The 15,942-nt window shown below is 51.1% G+C and overlaps 1 protein-coding gene across 3 annotated transcripts in view; it reads right to left on the reverse strand.

Moving 5' to 3' along the window:
- The window catches only part of SAMM50 (SAMM50 sorting and assembly machinery component), a 32,528-nt gene that overhangs the window by 15,166 nt on the left and 1,420 nt on the right, over nucleotides 1-15,942 (reverse strand). For 2 of the 3 annotated variants that reach the window (XR_004351826.1, XM_032646046.1), the window contains exons 2-10: nucleotides 12,446-12,556; nucleotides 10,920-11,021; nucleotides 10,003-10,090; nucleotides 6,842-6,948; nucleotides 6,230-6,360; nucleotides 5,678-5,765; nucleotides 3,177-3,305; nucleotides 2,608-2,679; nucleotides 1,728-1,814 (exon numbers count right to left, since the gene is read on the reverse strand). Coding sequence is in view for 2 of the 3 variants with exons in the window: in XM_032646046.1 (XP_032501937.1) it covers nucleotides 1,728-1,814; nucleotides 2,608-2,679; nucleotides 3,177-3,305; nucleotides 5,678-5,765; nucleotides 6,230-6,360; nucleotides 6,842-6,948; nucleotides 10,003-10,090; nucleotides 10,920-11,021; nucleotides 12,446-12,556 (915 nt within the window). In the remaining variant the exon portion in view is untranslated. The remainder of the gene's footprint in view (nucleotides 1-1,727; nucleotides 1,815-2,607; nucleotides 2,680-3,176; nucleotides 3,306-5,677; nucleotides 5,766-6,229; nucleotides 6,361-6,841; nucleotides 6,949-10,002; nucleotides 10,091-10,919; nucleotides 11,022-12,445; nucleotides 12,557-15,942) is intronic. The other variant, XM_032646047.1, reaches the window with a different exon arrangement.

Raw genomic sequence — 15,942 nt, forward strand, 5'->3', positions numbered from 1 at the left:
CAGATGTCTCTTTTTTAGAAGCTTCCGTAGGAAGGATTACAGACGAAAACTGGGACAGAGTGGGCAGAGCAGGCCAAGCGAACGCTCTATTCTGAGAAATTCAAGTCTTTGTTCCACAGCGTGACAGATGCTGCGGAACAAAGCGAGGCGCCAGAGCCGTGCGCGCTCTCGAGCAGCTCCCCTGGCGACAAGGCGCTCCCGGCACACTGTCCTCCTCCCCCCGCCTAATGGTCCCAACCTAAGGAGGGGCAACAAGGAGAACTGATTCCCCACCTGAGACAAGCCCACCGGGCCTCGTGTCCCGCTGATCTCGGCGACCACGAGGGCCCAAGGCCCCCAGGCACCCCCAGCACCTAGACCTCTCCAGCTGCTCCCTCTAGCACCAGCCCCCCAAGCCTTCAGTGCCAGCAGGACCTGCGGACCGGCCCCCTCGCTCTCTCCTGCCCCGCCCCCCCCCCCCACCCAGCTGAAACTCCACGGTCGGTCACTAGAACTCACCGACCTGTCTTCGGCTCAGCCGGCAGCACCCTGGGCCTGGTCAGCCCGCCCTGCTCCCTCAGCGGTGTCTGGGCGACCAGCTGTTGGGCAGATGCCACCGAGGGTGGAGGGCTCACCTTAAGTCGCTCTAAGTGCTACGGGCCTCATCCAAGACGCCTCCCCTGGCCCTCGAAGATAAGGCAGCACCCCCTGGCGGCATTCTGTCCCTTAACTCTGCTGGATCGTTCTCCACATCACCTGTGAACCCCTGCCGAACTGTACATAAATCTATTTGCACGTAAGAACGGGAACTGTGCTTATTTACTGAGGTATTCTTAGTGCTCCGACAGTGCCTGGGAGCCAGTATATGTGGGAAGGAGGGAGGGGCGGGTGGGTGCATGGATGGGGGGAAAGGAGGCTGAGAAAGAGAAACCGAGGCGTGGAAGGAGAAGCAGTCATAATGGAGTCAACAGTGGCTGACAGTGTGCCATGGAGGGAGCACAGAAGGGGACCGGAAAGAGCTCGCCCAACTGAGGGAGAAGCCCCTGGCCACCTCCGGAAGGGCAGTGGCAGGGGAAAGGGGGGAACCAAATCTGAAGTGTACTGAGTCCAGGACTGACCGGCAGCAGTGATAAATGATTCTAAAACAAAAGCATGTCCCACTTCATTAAAACTCACTCCTGGCCCCCAGGGTCTAAGGAGGCAGTGGGGGTGTGGAGAGCCGTCCCTCAGTCGCCCGGGCGCTGGGAAGACTGGAGAATAAGCATGGTGTCTCCCAGCCTGGGGCTCCACTGCCTCGGTCAGGATCCAGTCACTTACTCCTAAGGTCCTGAGGGATCAGGAGGAACTAAACCAAACTGGCTAACAGAGAAACTCCTGGAGGCACCCAGAGCCCTGACAACCTAGCAAAACAAGGTGAAGACGAAGAATTTCTCTGGAAGTAACACAAGGAGACGAAGAAAGCGGCAGCCCTGTCCTCCAGACACACGTGCTTGACAGCCCTGAGCGGATAAGTGGGGAAGGGGCTCGTTTACGTACAATGACTGACAGATGGGTTTTCAAGGGACTGCTCATCGCTTGTCCCCAAGGTAGCTTCAAGTCTGGCTAAACTGAAAAGATCAAGCGCTTGGCTTTCAAGCATCAGTGTTCTGACCTCTTTAGTGTTTTAGATATTCGGGAACTGAGATCTTCTAAGATTCCAAAAACAAGAGATAAAAACACAGGTGACAATGTTCTGGCGAGATACTCACTGAATCAAGTATGAGCTGCTTATTCAGCTGAAGCTCAAAGTCTTCTTTTATGAAGCTCACATCCCCTCCGGTGTAGCCTGCCAGCTCCTGTGGGCGAGGGTCCTCAGGTCAAAGGGAGCCAACAGACCTGTTACAGAGGGTTCTAAACAGCATCACTGCGGTTAAGTCTGCTGTTCTGTATGCTTAGAAAGGCAACACGCCACTTCTGTCTCCTAGAAGCTACGTCCTAGTTGTTCTGGACGGTACCAGGGGCCTGACAGAGGTACACAATCACCAAACACACTGAGTAACCGCAGAGAATGGCATTCCTTACGTGTGAGAGTAAGACACTGGCGACATCAACACTTCATTACAGAGCTTGCTAAGGACGATACGGCTTGTTTGGCCTAATCAGTGTTTGCGGGGAAAACAAAATCAGCCTACCTTTTACAACATGGCACATTTCCTATGGAAGTCTGATTTCTAGCTGCTCCTCTGACACTGAGATCAGGCAAACAGAGCGTCGGAGCCCCGCTTCTCCCCAAGGTCACCTGTCAGGCCCTCCCGGCATGTGAGTTACAACCCCTGCCTTGGGTGTTCTTCAAGGGTCACCAGGGAAATCACTCCCATCAAATCACAACTTTCCTCCTGGCCTAGTAAGTGACACCATCAAAGAGACCGGAACCTTATCCTGACTCTGTGCTCTGTGAAGGCAAAGCCTGAGCTACAGGGAGCAAATCCAGGGCTAAGAACCCCGAGGGGGACGGACACCCTTGCAAGCCATTCTAGAAGGACTTTCACAGTGAGAGGAAACTGTATTAAAAACGTGACTACCCTTGCATGATGCCCTATCCCTCCAGGGCCACGGAGTCTGCAGAGGTCACAGGGGAAGGAATACTACCTGGTTCACCTTCAGCAAAGCACCTCTCCTCGGTAAGATGGAAGCGTTCCGAGAGTCGAGGACCATCGCGTGCTGAAAGAGATGCGGATCGGGGGCGTCTGCACCTCAGACAGGCCGCTGACAACACCACACACTCACTGGGCACTAACTGTATGCCAGGCGCTGTGCTAAGCATTCCACAACTCTTCCGACACTTAATCTTTACAGAAACCCCACGTTACACGTGAGGGACCTGCGAGTGTCGGGGAAACAAGTCACATCCACTGGGTGGGCCATTCCGACCCCATCGCCGGCTCGGTTCTCTCAGGGAGCTCGACACCCTGACCAGTCAACTCGGCCAGCTCCCGACTAAGATGCCACAGTCGGCTCTTACGCACGCCACTGCCCGTTACCTCTGATGTTACTTAGAAAAAATGACATGAGGTTGTGTCCAGAAATTCAAAGTGACCAGGAGGCACCATTTTAGCCACCCAAACTGTGACTCTTCTCAATCCCTTCCGATGGAGGCAAAGGCTATTCTCCCAACTTAAAGCACGGCTGCGTCAAAGTATCTACACATCTGCCCTTACCGAGAGAGATGACTTCAGCGAGTGCCCGCTCTCTTTTCGGACGGCAAAAGACACTGTCCTGGCAAGGCAGCCCAGCTCTCGCCACACGCCCTCCCACTTCACAGCGTGGCTGGTCTTCCAAATGGGAAACTGCAGGCAAACACGGGAAACCATCAGCCTTCCATGCTGTGTGGACAGGGGGCCGTCCCAAATCAGGTCCTGGGATGAGGCATCACTAAATGGACGGACTAAAAGCTAAGACACAATGTTTTTAATGATGGATGGGAGACAGGAAGAGACGAAGGGAAGCTGGGGAAGGAGGGAACAGAGCAGGCAGGCAGGAGGGAGGAGGGGAGAAAGCCATGGCCACGATCAAAGGGAAAAACTGCATGAGGGGCAGGGCTGTGCTTTGGGTGTGGAGACGGGGTGGCTCGTCTGAAAGCTGCATACAGCTTTGTAACCGACTGCTTTCTTTTCCAGTCTAAGACCATCGGACACACACCCCGCCGGCTGTCTGCAGCCAGGAGAGGTGACCCAGATGACCCACATCAGCCCCTGGAGAAGAACCAGAAGACAAGGTTACACATGAGTGAAGAGCTTCCTCCCTGTGGCCAGAGAGGCCTGAGCCAAGTGAACGCTGGGGTCCGGGCAAGTGGGACCGCCTCTTGGCCTGACCCTCTTCCCTCGAAGCCAAGCCAGCCTGTCTCAGACTTCCGTCTTAGAGAAACGCCCAGGTTGGTTTTGAACAGCGAACGGCGTGGTCTGGTGGCCTTGGAGCCAGGCCACGTCACAGTCCCCAGAGGGAGTCCCACGCTGGGCATTCTCGCGGCACTCAGGCCCAGGCAGCCCACGGGGCTTCTAGGGTGACAACGTGGGGCCACTACCTCAGCACGATTCCTCGTGAAGCCGCCACGAGGCACCGGGCCAGGTCCTGGGGAGGCAGACGGTGGGAGGGCAGGCCTGCCCAGCCGCCTTTTCTGCAATGAGGGTCCCAAGATTCAGCTACTTTCCCAATGCCTGTGGGAGGGGGAGAGCTGATGTAAAGCCTTCCTCCCTCCCTTATAAGGCGGCTCTTGACGGGAGAAACACTACTGCTCAGAGGAGACACATCTGTGTCTCTGGATTCCCAGCAGGAGGACGAGGCAGGGCCCAGATGATGCCACTGGGCTCGCGTAGCCCAGTGGGTCGGAATGGCCCACCCAGTCTCGGTCTACTTGGTGCAGACCCCGAGGACACACATGAGAAGGATGCGGTTCTCTCCTCCGCAGCCTCTGCTCTCAACGGCAGGGCTGCAGCTGCAGGAGCTCCAGCCCTTGCGTCCCTTTGCCTGCCCTCTCTCGCAGCCTATTCCAACACTCTGACGTCCTGCATCTCTATCCCATGTGGACAAACAAGGTGCTTCTACTCTCCTGAGGATCTGCTCTTTCAAAAAGGCTTAAAAGAAAGAGATAAAAGGGTCTCGGGAGAGAAAGGTGGGGAGAAACCTCCCACCCTGTCGGTAGCCTCCGCGTCCTGCGGGAGGGCAGGGCTGGAGAGAAGAGTGTCTGCCAGGGTGTCGGCTGCCGCGTCCCCAGAACTGGGCAGGAGGGTCTGAGGGCAACCCCCTGCACACGGAGTAGGGCGGCCACACCGAGGTGAGAATGGACATGCGTCTCCATCCTGAGCTGCGCCCTCCTGGCTACCTCGGAGCACTCAGTTTTCATGACTTTGGGCTGCAAGGGTAAGAAGCACGAGTGGCTGATGCGTCTCGAGTGCCCACAGGGGGCCGAGCGCACAGCAGGAGGCAAGCCTGGGCAGGGACTGGGGACTCTCAGACCACAGTCACGGGGCGACGAGGGGCGTGCTGAGACAGTTTCCTGGGCCCCATTCCCGGTGATGCTCACTTAGCAGCTCACTCGGGACCGTGAATTTGCAGGCGAGCCTGAGGCTGCTGGTCTGAAGACTTGGGGAACTATTTTTATATGGGATTGTGTCTCAAGGTCTTTCCTCGTTAACTAAAGCCTAGAACAGGACGGGAGGAATAAGGATGAGCTAGAAAGGAAGGAAAAAAAGAGCAGCGTTCACCGTAAAGCCAAAAAATGGTCAAACGATAGTAACTCCACGCGCTGCATCCTGCTAGACGTCAGCTAACTGTAACCCAATGATGAAAGCTTCCAGAAACCTGAAGTAACTTTCACTGGCTGTCAGGTTTCGACCTTAGCAGGTACAGAAAGGACAAACAGATGGTGTCCCAGGAAGTCAGGAGCAGGGAAGAAATCTGACCAGGTCAAAGGAGCTGCCACCATGGAGATCAGCCACTCTCTGGCCCCGGCACGCGCACTTGGCTAGTGAAGAGGTGCCCGGCCGGCAGGGCAGAGAACAGAGGGCGACCCCAGCAGCAGTGCCTGAGGCTCCGAGCATCAGACCACAGTGGCTGTGCGCGCCCGGCCCCGCCCCCGCCTGCTGTCTTTGGGAATCAATCAATCAACAGACTCTTTGGTCCCACTCCAGTGTCCGAAGGGAAGGACTGAAAAGCTACTTACGTTGTACTCGGCTGATACTCCTCTGTCTGTCTCGCGCAGTGAGCTCCAAGGGAACTGGCCCGTAACTTTATATACGTTTACAGAGAAACTAGGAGACAATGGGACAGAGCTTTAAAAGCTGAAACAGTGATTATAACTTGTACACATTTAAATCAACAGATTTAAAAATATACTTCAGGGCTTCCCTGGTGGCGCAGTGGTTGAGAGTCCGCCTGCCGATGCGGGGGACGCGGGTTCATGCCCCCGTCTGGGAAGATCCCACATGCCGCGGAGCGGCTGGGCCCGTGAGCCATGGCCGCTGAGCCTGCGCCTCCGGAGCCTGTGCTCCGCAATGGGAGAGGCCACAACAGTGAGAGGCCCGCATACCGCAAAAAAAAAAAAAAAAAAAAAAAAAATATACTTCAGGGGTTCATCTTCATGGGGAAATCTATGGGCTTGTTGTAACACTGCAGAAGGGTCAGCTGATTCCGCAAAGTTTCTTTTCACAAACAAGCCATCTATTTTAACTTTTAAACAAGGCCACTGAACTCAATGATCTGTTTGGCTTCCTACTTTCTTTCGAAGTTTCCAGGCTGTGGTTTGAAGAAGGACAGGCCATACGAAGTTTCTTTTGTTCCATAGGAAAACTGAAAAGTCACCTTTTCTGCACGGCCTAGAAGATTAGGGAGTTTGAGGCCAAGTACCTAGGAGGAAAAAAAAATAGCAGGGGTTTAAATGGAAGGAATGATAACTGTTTAGAAAGACTGCATGAGCTCAGGGACTCACTCAAAAACAGAACAAAAATGTAGATGCGGGTATGCCTTTCATTTGTGACCGCTCTTCATCCTTCAAGCCTGCCTCCGCTGAGTGCACACACCTGGTGAATTCAAGAAGGCTAAACCTTCTGACTGTGAAGCTCAGAGAAGTCAACTCTACGGGTTTGGGGTTTAGGGGAATTTCAACAGGAAACTAGTAATATGAACATGTGATATGCCCACATCACTCCCAACAATCCACACTTATAACAAAGCAGGTTATCATCAACTCTAAGATTAATGAGGGCCACGGGACAGTTTACAATAAAGGTTGAGGGGCGTGAAAGAGTTCCAAAACTACCATCAGTCGTGTTTTCAAAGCTCACAATTGAAAGTTCCACTGTTAGGAAGGGAAAAACCTGTATCTCACCATGCTGCCTTCGTTGTTCCCAACCATGGTGTTGTAACTGCCCGTTAACCTCCTTAATTCAGTTACTTCAAAGGTAACGTCTAACCCGTTGGGAAGAGCACTGTCACCTAATAAGTGAAAAAGATGAAACAATTAAGACAGCTCCAGTACGCGGTTTTATGTTTGGTCCCACTGCTGTAAATGACAAGACACTTGGGTTTAAAGCCCAAGAACATGCACACACAAAATCCCGTTACACCTCGACGCCAAACGGAAGATATCAAAAACGGACGTTGCTGCAAGGAATCAGCAGCAGCAGCTTTACTTAAACACACGTTATTTACGTTATTTGCCAAACGTACTTGTTCCCCTACTAGTGAGGCCCTTGACAATACCTGGGGCCTCAATTCAGCTGACATTACAACGTGGAATTCTTGTGACAAGAGGGGCCCTAGGAACCCTGGCGGAGAAGCAACACGTCGACACAGATGGAGGAGGTGGATCTTTCTGTCCTCCCTCAAGCCGGGGGCGTGGTGCCTGAGCTCAGTGCAGCTACCCCTCAGCCACTGTGGGCCCCGGCGGGCAGGAGCCTGGGCGCCCCTCAGAAAGGTCGGGGCTGACCCTGCGGCCCTGGCTGGACACCAGCCGCATCTGGGAGCTGTCAAGACACAGACGCCCAGGCACTGGCTCCCAAACCCTCACATTCGGCTGGTCTAGGGTGGAGCCCTGGCACCACTTCTCTTTTTAATTAGCAGACTTTACTGTTTAGAGCGGGTGTGGGTTTATAGAAAAACTGAGTATAAAGTTCTCACCCCCTCACACACATTTCCCCTCTCATTCAGTCTGCACTAGTGTGGTGCGTTTGTTACAACTGATGAACTAACAGTGACACGTTACTAAGAACTAAAGCGTGACTCGCACTAAGCTTCATTCTCGGCGTTGTACGTTCTAGGTGTTTGACAAATGGATGGCGCCCATTGTTTTTTAAAAGCTCCCGGGTAATTCTAAAGGCAGCCAGGGCGGAGAACCACTGACAGAAGTGGACCAGCTGACCACATACACGTCACATTTACGACAGACAGGAGAGCGCTGAAACTAAATGCCACCAAGCAAGCCCTCCGGAGCAGCGGCAAGGGCCACTCTTGTCACGCATTTGTTCAACCAGGGGCAAGTTGCTTAAACCTCTCTGAGCCTGTTTCCTTAGCTGAAAAATGTTTTTTTCTAAAAGAATAACCATGACACTTCACCAGGTTTTTGTAAGGCCCCAACTGGGTCGTGTACAGAAACCCTCCCCACGGAGCCCAGCACAGACACTTCTGTTATTACTGCCACGACTCCAAGGGGCAGAGACAGCCGGTGGTCTCCCAGCACCCCTTCTCGCTGCGTACCAGTCCAGCGGGTCTCATGCTTCAGCACTCATCAGTCACCTGCAGGGCCCGCCGTGCCAGACGGCTTCAGTGGGATGTGCCTTTCTGCCAGGTCCCCAGGAGAGCAGAGCTGCTGGTTGGGGGTGCACTTTGAGAACCATGGTTCTCATCGTAATTGAATCCTCGCGTGTTGGCTGGGTCTGTGGCCACACAGACTTGACTTCCCAGCCTGCCCTATAGCTCCATGTGGCCGTGGGATGAGAGGGGAGAACCGTGTACAACACCTGGGACAGGTGCTCGCTCATGGAGAGTGGTGTGCCCTTTCACCCTCCCTTCCTCCTTCCTGAGGCTGGAACGGTGCTCAGCTATCGCAGGGACCAGGGGACCCTAGAGACGGTGAAGTGACAAGCACGAGGAGAAAACCACACCAGCCCCAGGTCGTGACCTCAGGGAGCAGAGCTATGACAACACCAGCCCCAGATGGTGGTCTCCCACCTGTCATGGAAAGAGATCTCTTTTGCCTAAGCCACTGTTATTTGGTGTCTCTGTTAGTCACAGATGAATCCATATTCCAGATAATGGAAATCCCTTTCATTCATATAGTATCTTATATTTTTGCAAGCGCTTTCATATACTGTTTCCTTTTTTATTTTTCTTTTTTTGGTACGCGGGCCTCTCACCGTGGTGGCCTCTCCCGTTGCGGAGCACAGGCTCCGGACGCGCAGGCTCAGCAGCCATGGCTCACGGGCCCAGCCGCTCCACAGCATGTGGGATCTTCCCGGACCGGGGCACGAACCCGTGTCCCCTGCATCGGCAGGTGGACTCTCAGCCACTGCACCACCAGGGAAGCCCTACTGTTTCATTTTTATCTTCTCAAAACTATCTTCCACTCAATCCTGAAGAGTTCACTTGTTCCTTGATTCATTCCAAATATGTATTTTTCAAGAGACTGTCTACTCAACTCAGAATGAAGTCTGCAGCCACGTAGTAAGTCCTTTACGATGCAGTCCCCTGATCGATTTCCTGCCTTATCTTTCATCACTCTCCTTCCCCACATCCGCATTCTGGCTCTACGGAGCCCTGTGGTCCATCCAACGACCCTTTCTCTCTCTGGCCGCTGGGCCTATTAAACACTCTCTCTCTCCCTGGAACATTCCTCATCAGCCCTGCTCCCCAAACGAACTCACACACATCTTTTAGGTCTGAGCTTATGTATCACCCCTTCCGGGAAATCTCTGATCCGTCTTTCCCTCCGCCCCACCAGGAGAGGACAAGTTTCCTCCTCCAGCATCCCCCGCTTACAGCACGAACTGTCCTCACTTCTCTGTCTGTCCCCGACACTCTCCCACTTGACCAGAAGCTCCTTCAGGAAACTATGCCTTGTCTGCTACTGTCTCCCCCCATGGCAGGGACTCATTAATGAAAGAATAAACACTGACCAAGTGGACAGAATTGCCCAATATCACACAGCAAACGAGCAAATGAACAAAAACCCAAAGTGAAATCTGACTCCTACTGCCCTCCTCTTTAACACACATTTGGGTGGAGTCTGCTAAGAGCCCACCCGGACACCTGCTGGGGTGGGCTATTCAGAAAAGCCTGGCTCTCTCCTTCTCGGAAGGAGATCCTTCTCGGAGCCCTGGTACCATCCAGGGGCTCAGACAACAGCATCTTCAAAGTCACCCGTCCTCCCTCGGCCTGACGTAAAGATACAGTTACTTCCTTGAGGCCACCGGTGCTCTCTGCCTGGACACAAGGTGTCTGTGATCCTGGAGGACGGAGGGAATCAAAGAGAAACCGCACCATAATATGCACCTTGACATGTATCGATCAAGACATCCACCTGTCTAAATATTCCCAGACGAAGCAATTTCTCACGGGCTTCGTGAGATTTCCTCATTACCTGTAAGAGAAAAAATAATAATAATAAAAACAGAGACTGTATTCCTCTAAGATGCAGGAATGTAAATGGTGGCTGCAGCATTTAGGCCGGTGGCTTAGCATGTGGTGTGAAGTACCGATCCCTGAGAAGAGCACCCCACGAAGACCAGACAAGTGAGCCGTTACTTGAGTAAAAAGATTACTTAGTAAAAAGTTACTTTAAGCTTAAAAAAATATATACAGTTTTTTAAAGTGGGAATGGCCGAACACTGCTGAAAGGTCAAGTAAAACGGGGACTGGAAGAGGGCAGCTGGACGTGGCCTTAGGAGGCTGCTGGCGACTCTGCCCAGGCTGGGAGATGTGGTGCCGAGGGCAGAAGGACAGGAGGAAGCCATGGAGGAGAAGACGACAGTGCAACCCAGGAAAGACCCCAATGGATAAACAGAGTAAAGGCCCGAGGAGACGGCGAGGGTGGGTAACTACCAAGAGCCCACGCCCCCGGTCGCTGAGGGCCCTCAAGGGGAAGCACACTGAGTGCTAACGGGGTGCGGGAAGGGTCAACACCTACTGCCACCAGCTCTACGGCAGCGCTGGGACGGCTGTGAGGAACACAAGAGAGGGGCCAGCCGTGGACGGGCGGACAGACACCTCTTCTCCGGGATAAGGGCGAAGGCAAACGCACGTCAGTATGTGGGAGGCTTCTGGGAACTGAGGGGGCTCAGCCCCCTTCAGCGTAGGCGGCAAGGTCATCCATGGAGGCTGGAGCGGGGTTCTCAGTGTGTGAGCACACAGAGCTTCATGGGATCTTCAGAAGGGAATGGACAAGAAGGCCAAGCAGAGGGAATACTTGCCTCGATAAGGTTTTTAGCCTTAAAAACATCTCCAATTTCACACATGATGATGTCATCTTTAGTCCTTCCAAGCCCATCAAAATGAACGTGCTGGACAACCACCTAGACGTGACAAGGGGACGCAGATTATTGAGTACCAGACAGGGCAAGAGATCAGGCATTGAGGCTAAAGACAAATGTCTGAAATTAGTTTCAAAGATTTTTTTTTTTAATTTAATGATCCACGCTTCTTAATTCCTCACCTTTTCAAAAAACTGGTCACTTGAACTGACTAGGTCTTTACTTCCTGTGAATATCAACAAGGTCTCTGCAGCCAGGTGACCAAGGACCAGGTCAGTCTTAACCCCAGGCAGGGTGCAGAGGTCCCCTATACATCCTTCCCCAAATGTTCCCCAAGCACTGGCCTCTGGATGACGCTGACTGTGACCTGGTGTAGTAACGGCATGTATTTTACCAGAGATCTTGTGTGGATTTCAATATAGCCTGATAAATGCTGGCTCAGAGCCTCTCACCTGTCTATAAATGCTCACTTCATTCAATAAAAATGCACTGATTACCTATGAACCAAGTATCATTCTGAACACTGAGAATACAGCAGTGAGCAAAACATAAAAATTCCTGCCTCTATGGAGATTATATTCTAAAGGGGAGAGAAATAGGCAACATACACAGTACAGTAGATGGTAGTGAGCAACAGAGACAAATCAAGTAGGGATAATGGGCAGTGGTAGGGAACCGTATGACTTCCAGGTCATCAGAATACTATACTAAGATCTTAAGCAAAGAATTAATGGGGGCTTCCCTGGTGGCGCAGTGCTTGAGAATCTGCCTGCTAATGCAGGGGACACGGGTTCGAGCCCTGGTCTGGGAGGATCCCACATGCCGCGGAGCAACTAGGCCCGTGAGCCACAACTACTGAGCCTGCGCGTCTGGAGCCTGTGCTCCGCAACAAGAGAGGCCGCGATAGTGAGAGGCCCGCGCACCGCGATGAAGAGTGGCCCCCGCTTGCCACAACTAGAGAAAGCCCTCGCACAGAAACGAAGACCCAACACAGCAAAAATAAATTAATTAATTAATAAACTCCTACCCCCAACATCTAAAAAAAAAAGAATTAATGAAAAATGTGCTTACATTTCTCCCACTGTATTTAATTTCAAAGGCAACAAAGTTTAGAAAAACTTTTATTCAAGACCCAAGGTCTGTTTTCTGGGAGCAGGGAACAAAGAATAAACTTAAGCATAATTTGAGTTTCTCTTTGAAATACTTTTGGGTTTTTTTTTTTTGTAACATAAATTCAAAAATCTGCTTGTGTACACTTGCCACGTAAATAATCACCAAGGAAAAACTATTCCGCTAAAACCAGAAACTATTTCCGCAAGTGTCCAGTCTTTCTGAAATGTAGTTGGCTGCAAACTCTCCTTTGATAAAGGTGTCGACACAGGTTAATCCCTTTATGTTTCCCCAGCAGCTTGTGGAAGCAAGTGTTTCTAGTAACAACTCTGTCCAGCCCTCAACAGGATACTCACATCCTTGTTCTCAAGAATCTCCTGTTTAGCTTCAGGTTCAACTTCAACAAATTCAGCTTCTTCTCCTAATGCTCCAAAATCAGGTCCACTGGCTGGAAGAGGCTCCAAACTCTGAAAGGGAGGGAGGAACCACAGATAAATGAACTTATATTAAAAAACAAAAGCTTGGGGGCTTTCCTGGTGGCGCAGTGGTTGAGAGTCCGCCTGCCGATGCAGGGGATGCGGGTTTGTGCCCCGGTCCGGGAGGATCCCACATGCCGCGGAGCGGCTGGGCCCGTGAGCCATGGCCGCTGAGCCTGCGCGTCCGGAGCCTGTGCTCCGCAACGGGAGAGGCCACAACAGTGAGAGGCCCGCGTACCGCAAAAAAAAAAAAAAAGCTTGGGACTTCCCTGGTGGCACAGTGGTTAAGAATCTCCCTGCCAATGCAGGGGACACGAGTTTCGAGCCCTGGTCCGGGAAGATCCCATATGCCGCAGAGCAACTAAGCCCGTGCGCCACACTACTGAGCCTGTGCTCTAGAGCCCACATGCCACAACTACTGAAGCCCACGTGCCACAACTACTGAAGCCTGTGCTCTAGAGCCCGTGCTCCGCAACAAGAGAAGCCACCGCAATGAGAAGCCTGCACATCACGTCGCAACAAAGAGTAGCCCCCGCTCGCCTCAACTAGAGAAAGCCCGCGCGCAGCAATGCAGACCCAACACAGCCAAAAAAAACCAAAAAAACAAAAAAGCTTTTAGTTTTGTCTTTAGATGGTGCCCCAGAAAACTCAGGACCGCGGTGCCCTCTGGGGCTGAAGGCAGCAGGCTGGGGGGCACACGGGCAGCATAAGTGGCTGTCGACGCACAGGTGTTAGGTTGGCGCTGACCCCTCGCTGTCCAGAGTATTGTTAATTCATAAAGCAAAGACAAAAATTCATCAGCAAAAGGGTCAGGCACAAACCTACAGTGGCTATGCCATGAACCGAGGACTATACCGCACCTAGTTCTGTACACCTGAGGCCCATTTGAAGACCAAAAAAAAAAATTTTTTTTTTGCTTTCCCGTTATAGAAAGTATCCTAATTTTTTAAGTCAAAACTGGATACGTTCTAGGATAATTATATTAACCAGCCAAATTAGTAAAAAATATGTTTCTGGACTCATAATTCGTTTTGGTTCAGAAAGTCTCACACACTAAGGGGAACTGCATATGCTCATAAAACGGGCCAGCCAGAAAGCAGTCCCTTCCTTCAGTCTGAACTGACACTGTCTCAAAAGCATTATAGCATCTTCTGAAAAAGGATTCTACAATAATAATTATGGAGACATGACAGTATAATAGTATGTATAATAATGAACACATAACTTTATTACATATATACGGGGATTCCCAGACACTCGTGGAAATGGATTCAGAAGGTCTAGTGTGGCACCAGGTGATGGGAGAAACAGGCAACTCTGGGGAAAACTATGGGAACCATATCCGGCTGCTTCCTCACTCCGCCAGTTCTCTACAGATAAGCACTTCTGAAGCACACAGGAGTGTCTGACATCTGCAGAATGTGGAGCAGTGGGGACTCCGGGCCCCTCTCACCTTCTCCCTGGAATGTTCACGGCCTCTTGTCAGCACATCCTCCATCATGCCACTGGTCCTCTGGAAAGGTAATGGCCTGACAGCGCCATGTCCTCTCTCCCATCCTTGCCCTAAAAGACTCCGACAGTCCTCAAAGGTGCCCTCAGGGGCACATGCAACTAGATTCCTTAGCAGGGCACATGAGGACCTCCACCATGCGGCCCCCACCTGCTACTCCAGATTCAATCCCCACCACCCCCGACCCTCACCTTTGTGTCTGTGCACACCTGGTTCTCTCCGCCCAGGTTAACTACCTGCCTCCCCCGAAAGAGCTGAAAGAACCACCTTCAGTGCCATCTCCTCTGTGAGCCATCCCTGGCTTCTTCAGGGAGAATCAGTCCCTCCTTCACAAGACACCTCCTGGAGGAAATTTATGACCCTTACAGGTACTGCTTTTTCTTATTTTTATCTGCCCTGCTATATCAGAAATACTCAAATATTTATGGAATGAATGATTTTTTTTCTTTTGTTCTCACATTTCATAAACATCTGAGTGCCTACTGTCCCCTAAAGAGCAGGGAATGCAGCCGTGAATAAGACAGAACCAGTCCTTCCCTCAGTGACAGAAGTGGATTATTTACATAAGTAAAAAGGGAAGATAATGCTGGGCAAAGAAACAGAATTTATTTCACATAATTATCCTTTCGTTTTTGTTGTGTACATTTTTTTTTTTTTTTTTTGTGGTACGCGGGCCTCTCACTGTTGTGGCCTCTCCCGTTGCGGAGCGCAGGCTCCGGACGCGCAGGCCCAGCGGCCACGGCTCACGGGTCCAGCCGCTCTGCGGCATGTGGGATCTTCCCGGACAGGGGCACGAACCCGTGTCCCCTGCATCGGCAGGCAGACTCTCAACCACTGCGCCACCAGGGGAGCCCGACAGTAACTTTTTAATGCAACATTTCATGAATATGCTTTCTGTATTTAAGTTTATGTAGTGCAAAACAGTATATTATAGATGCGCAGATTGTCTATGCAGAGCACATACTATGGTTAGGAATATACGCACATATTCATTCTTCTGAATCTGAATGCTTGACAAATAGACTTTGGGCATAAAGTCTATGCTAAAAAATTTCCATTACGGTTCCTAAAACCTCAAAAGCATGAAACACACCTCACCAAAGACATGCTAGACCCATTGGTATTCTTAAATCTGAAATTTAGCCTTTAATTCAAAAGGTGATGTCTTTACAGTTTCACCACTGCACCAAAGCCTGATGTCCTAAATGAACTGTTTCACTACTAGAGATTCATTCATTCTCCAAATATGCACCCACTATGTGACAAGCGCTTACAAGGTCCTCACGCTCACAGAATTTACATTCCAGTGTCCGGGTAAGCATTTAGTGAAATGAATTAAAATAAATATTTGGATCTAGCCTCTAACCTTTAAGCAGATCGGTCTACTAGTGAGTCAACAAATTTTATCGAACGCCACGTGCCAGGCACTAGGCAAGGCAGTGCTAGCTGGAGAAATAGGACATGAAATAAATCTAATGAGTTATGAGCCGCATCCTTTAAGTGCTATAGACTAGAATCAGATAGAAAATACAAGAAAAAGTAATAGGTATCAAGGGTAAATACTGTTTCAGAAAACTTTTGTTTCACATATGCATGAAGGTACCAGATAGCAAATATGGGATGTTTTCTTACTGTGAGTCCTGACCAAAATTCAAACAACGCTGGCTAGTGAAATGTAAAGGCCAAATTAAAGAACTGAAATTATTTCTTGTCAATACGTTCATCAAAGGAGCAGCAGTTTTAGTGTCAAAGGAGCTTAATAAAAGCAGAGACTTTTCTTCCTGTACTCCTAACACCTACAACAGTGCCAGGCACAGAGCTGACCATCGGTAGATATTAGTTGAATAAACGAATGAATGCTTACTCT

This window comes from Phocoena sinus, chromosome 10 (assembly GCF_008692025.1).
Source record: "Phocoena sinus isolate mPhoSin1 chromosome 10, mPhoSin1.pri, whole genome shotgun sequence".
NCBI classification, from domain to species: Eukaryota; Metazoa; Chordata; class Mammalia; order Artiodactyla; family Phocoenidae; genus Phocoena; species Phocoena sinus.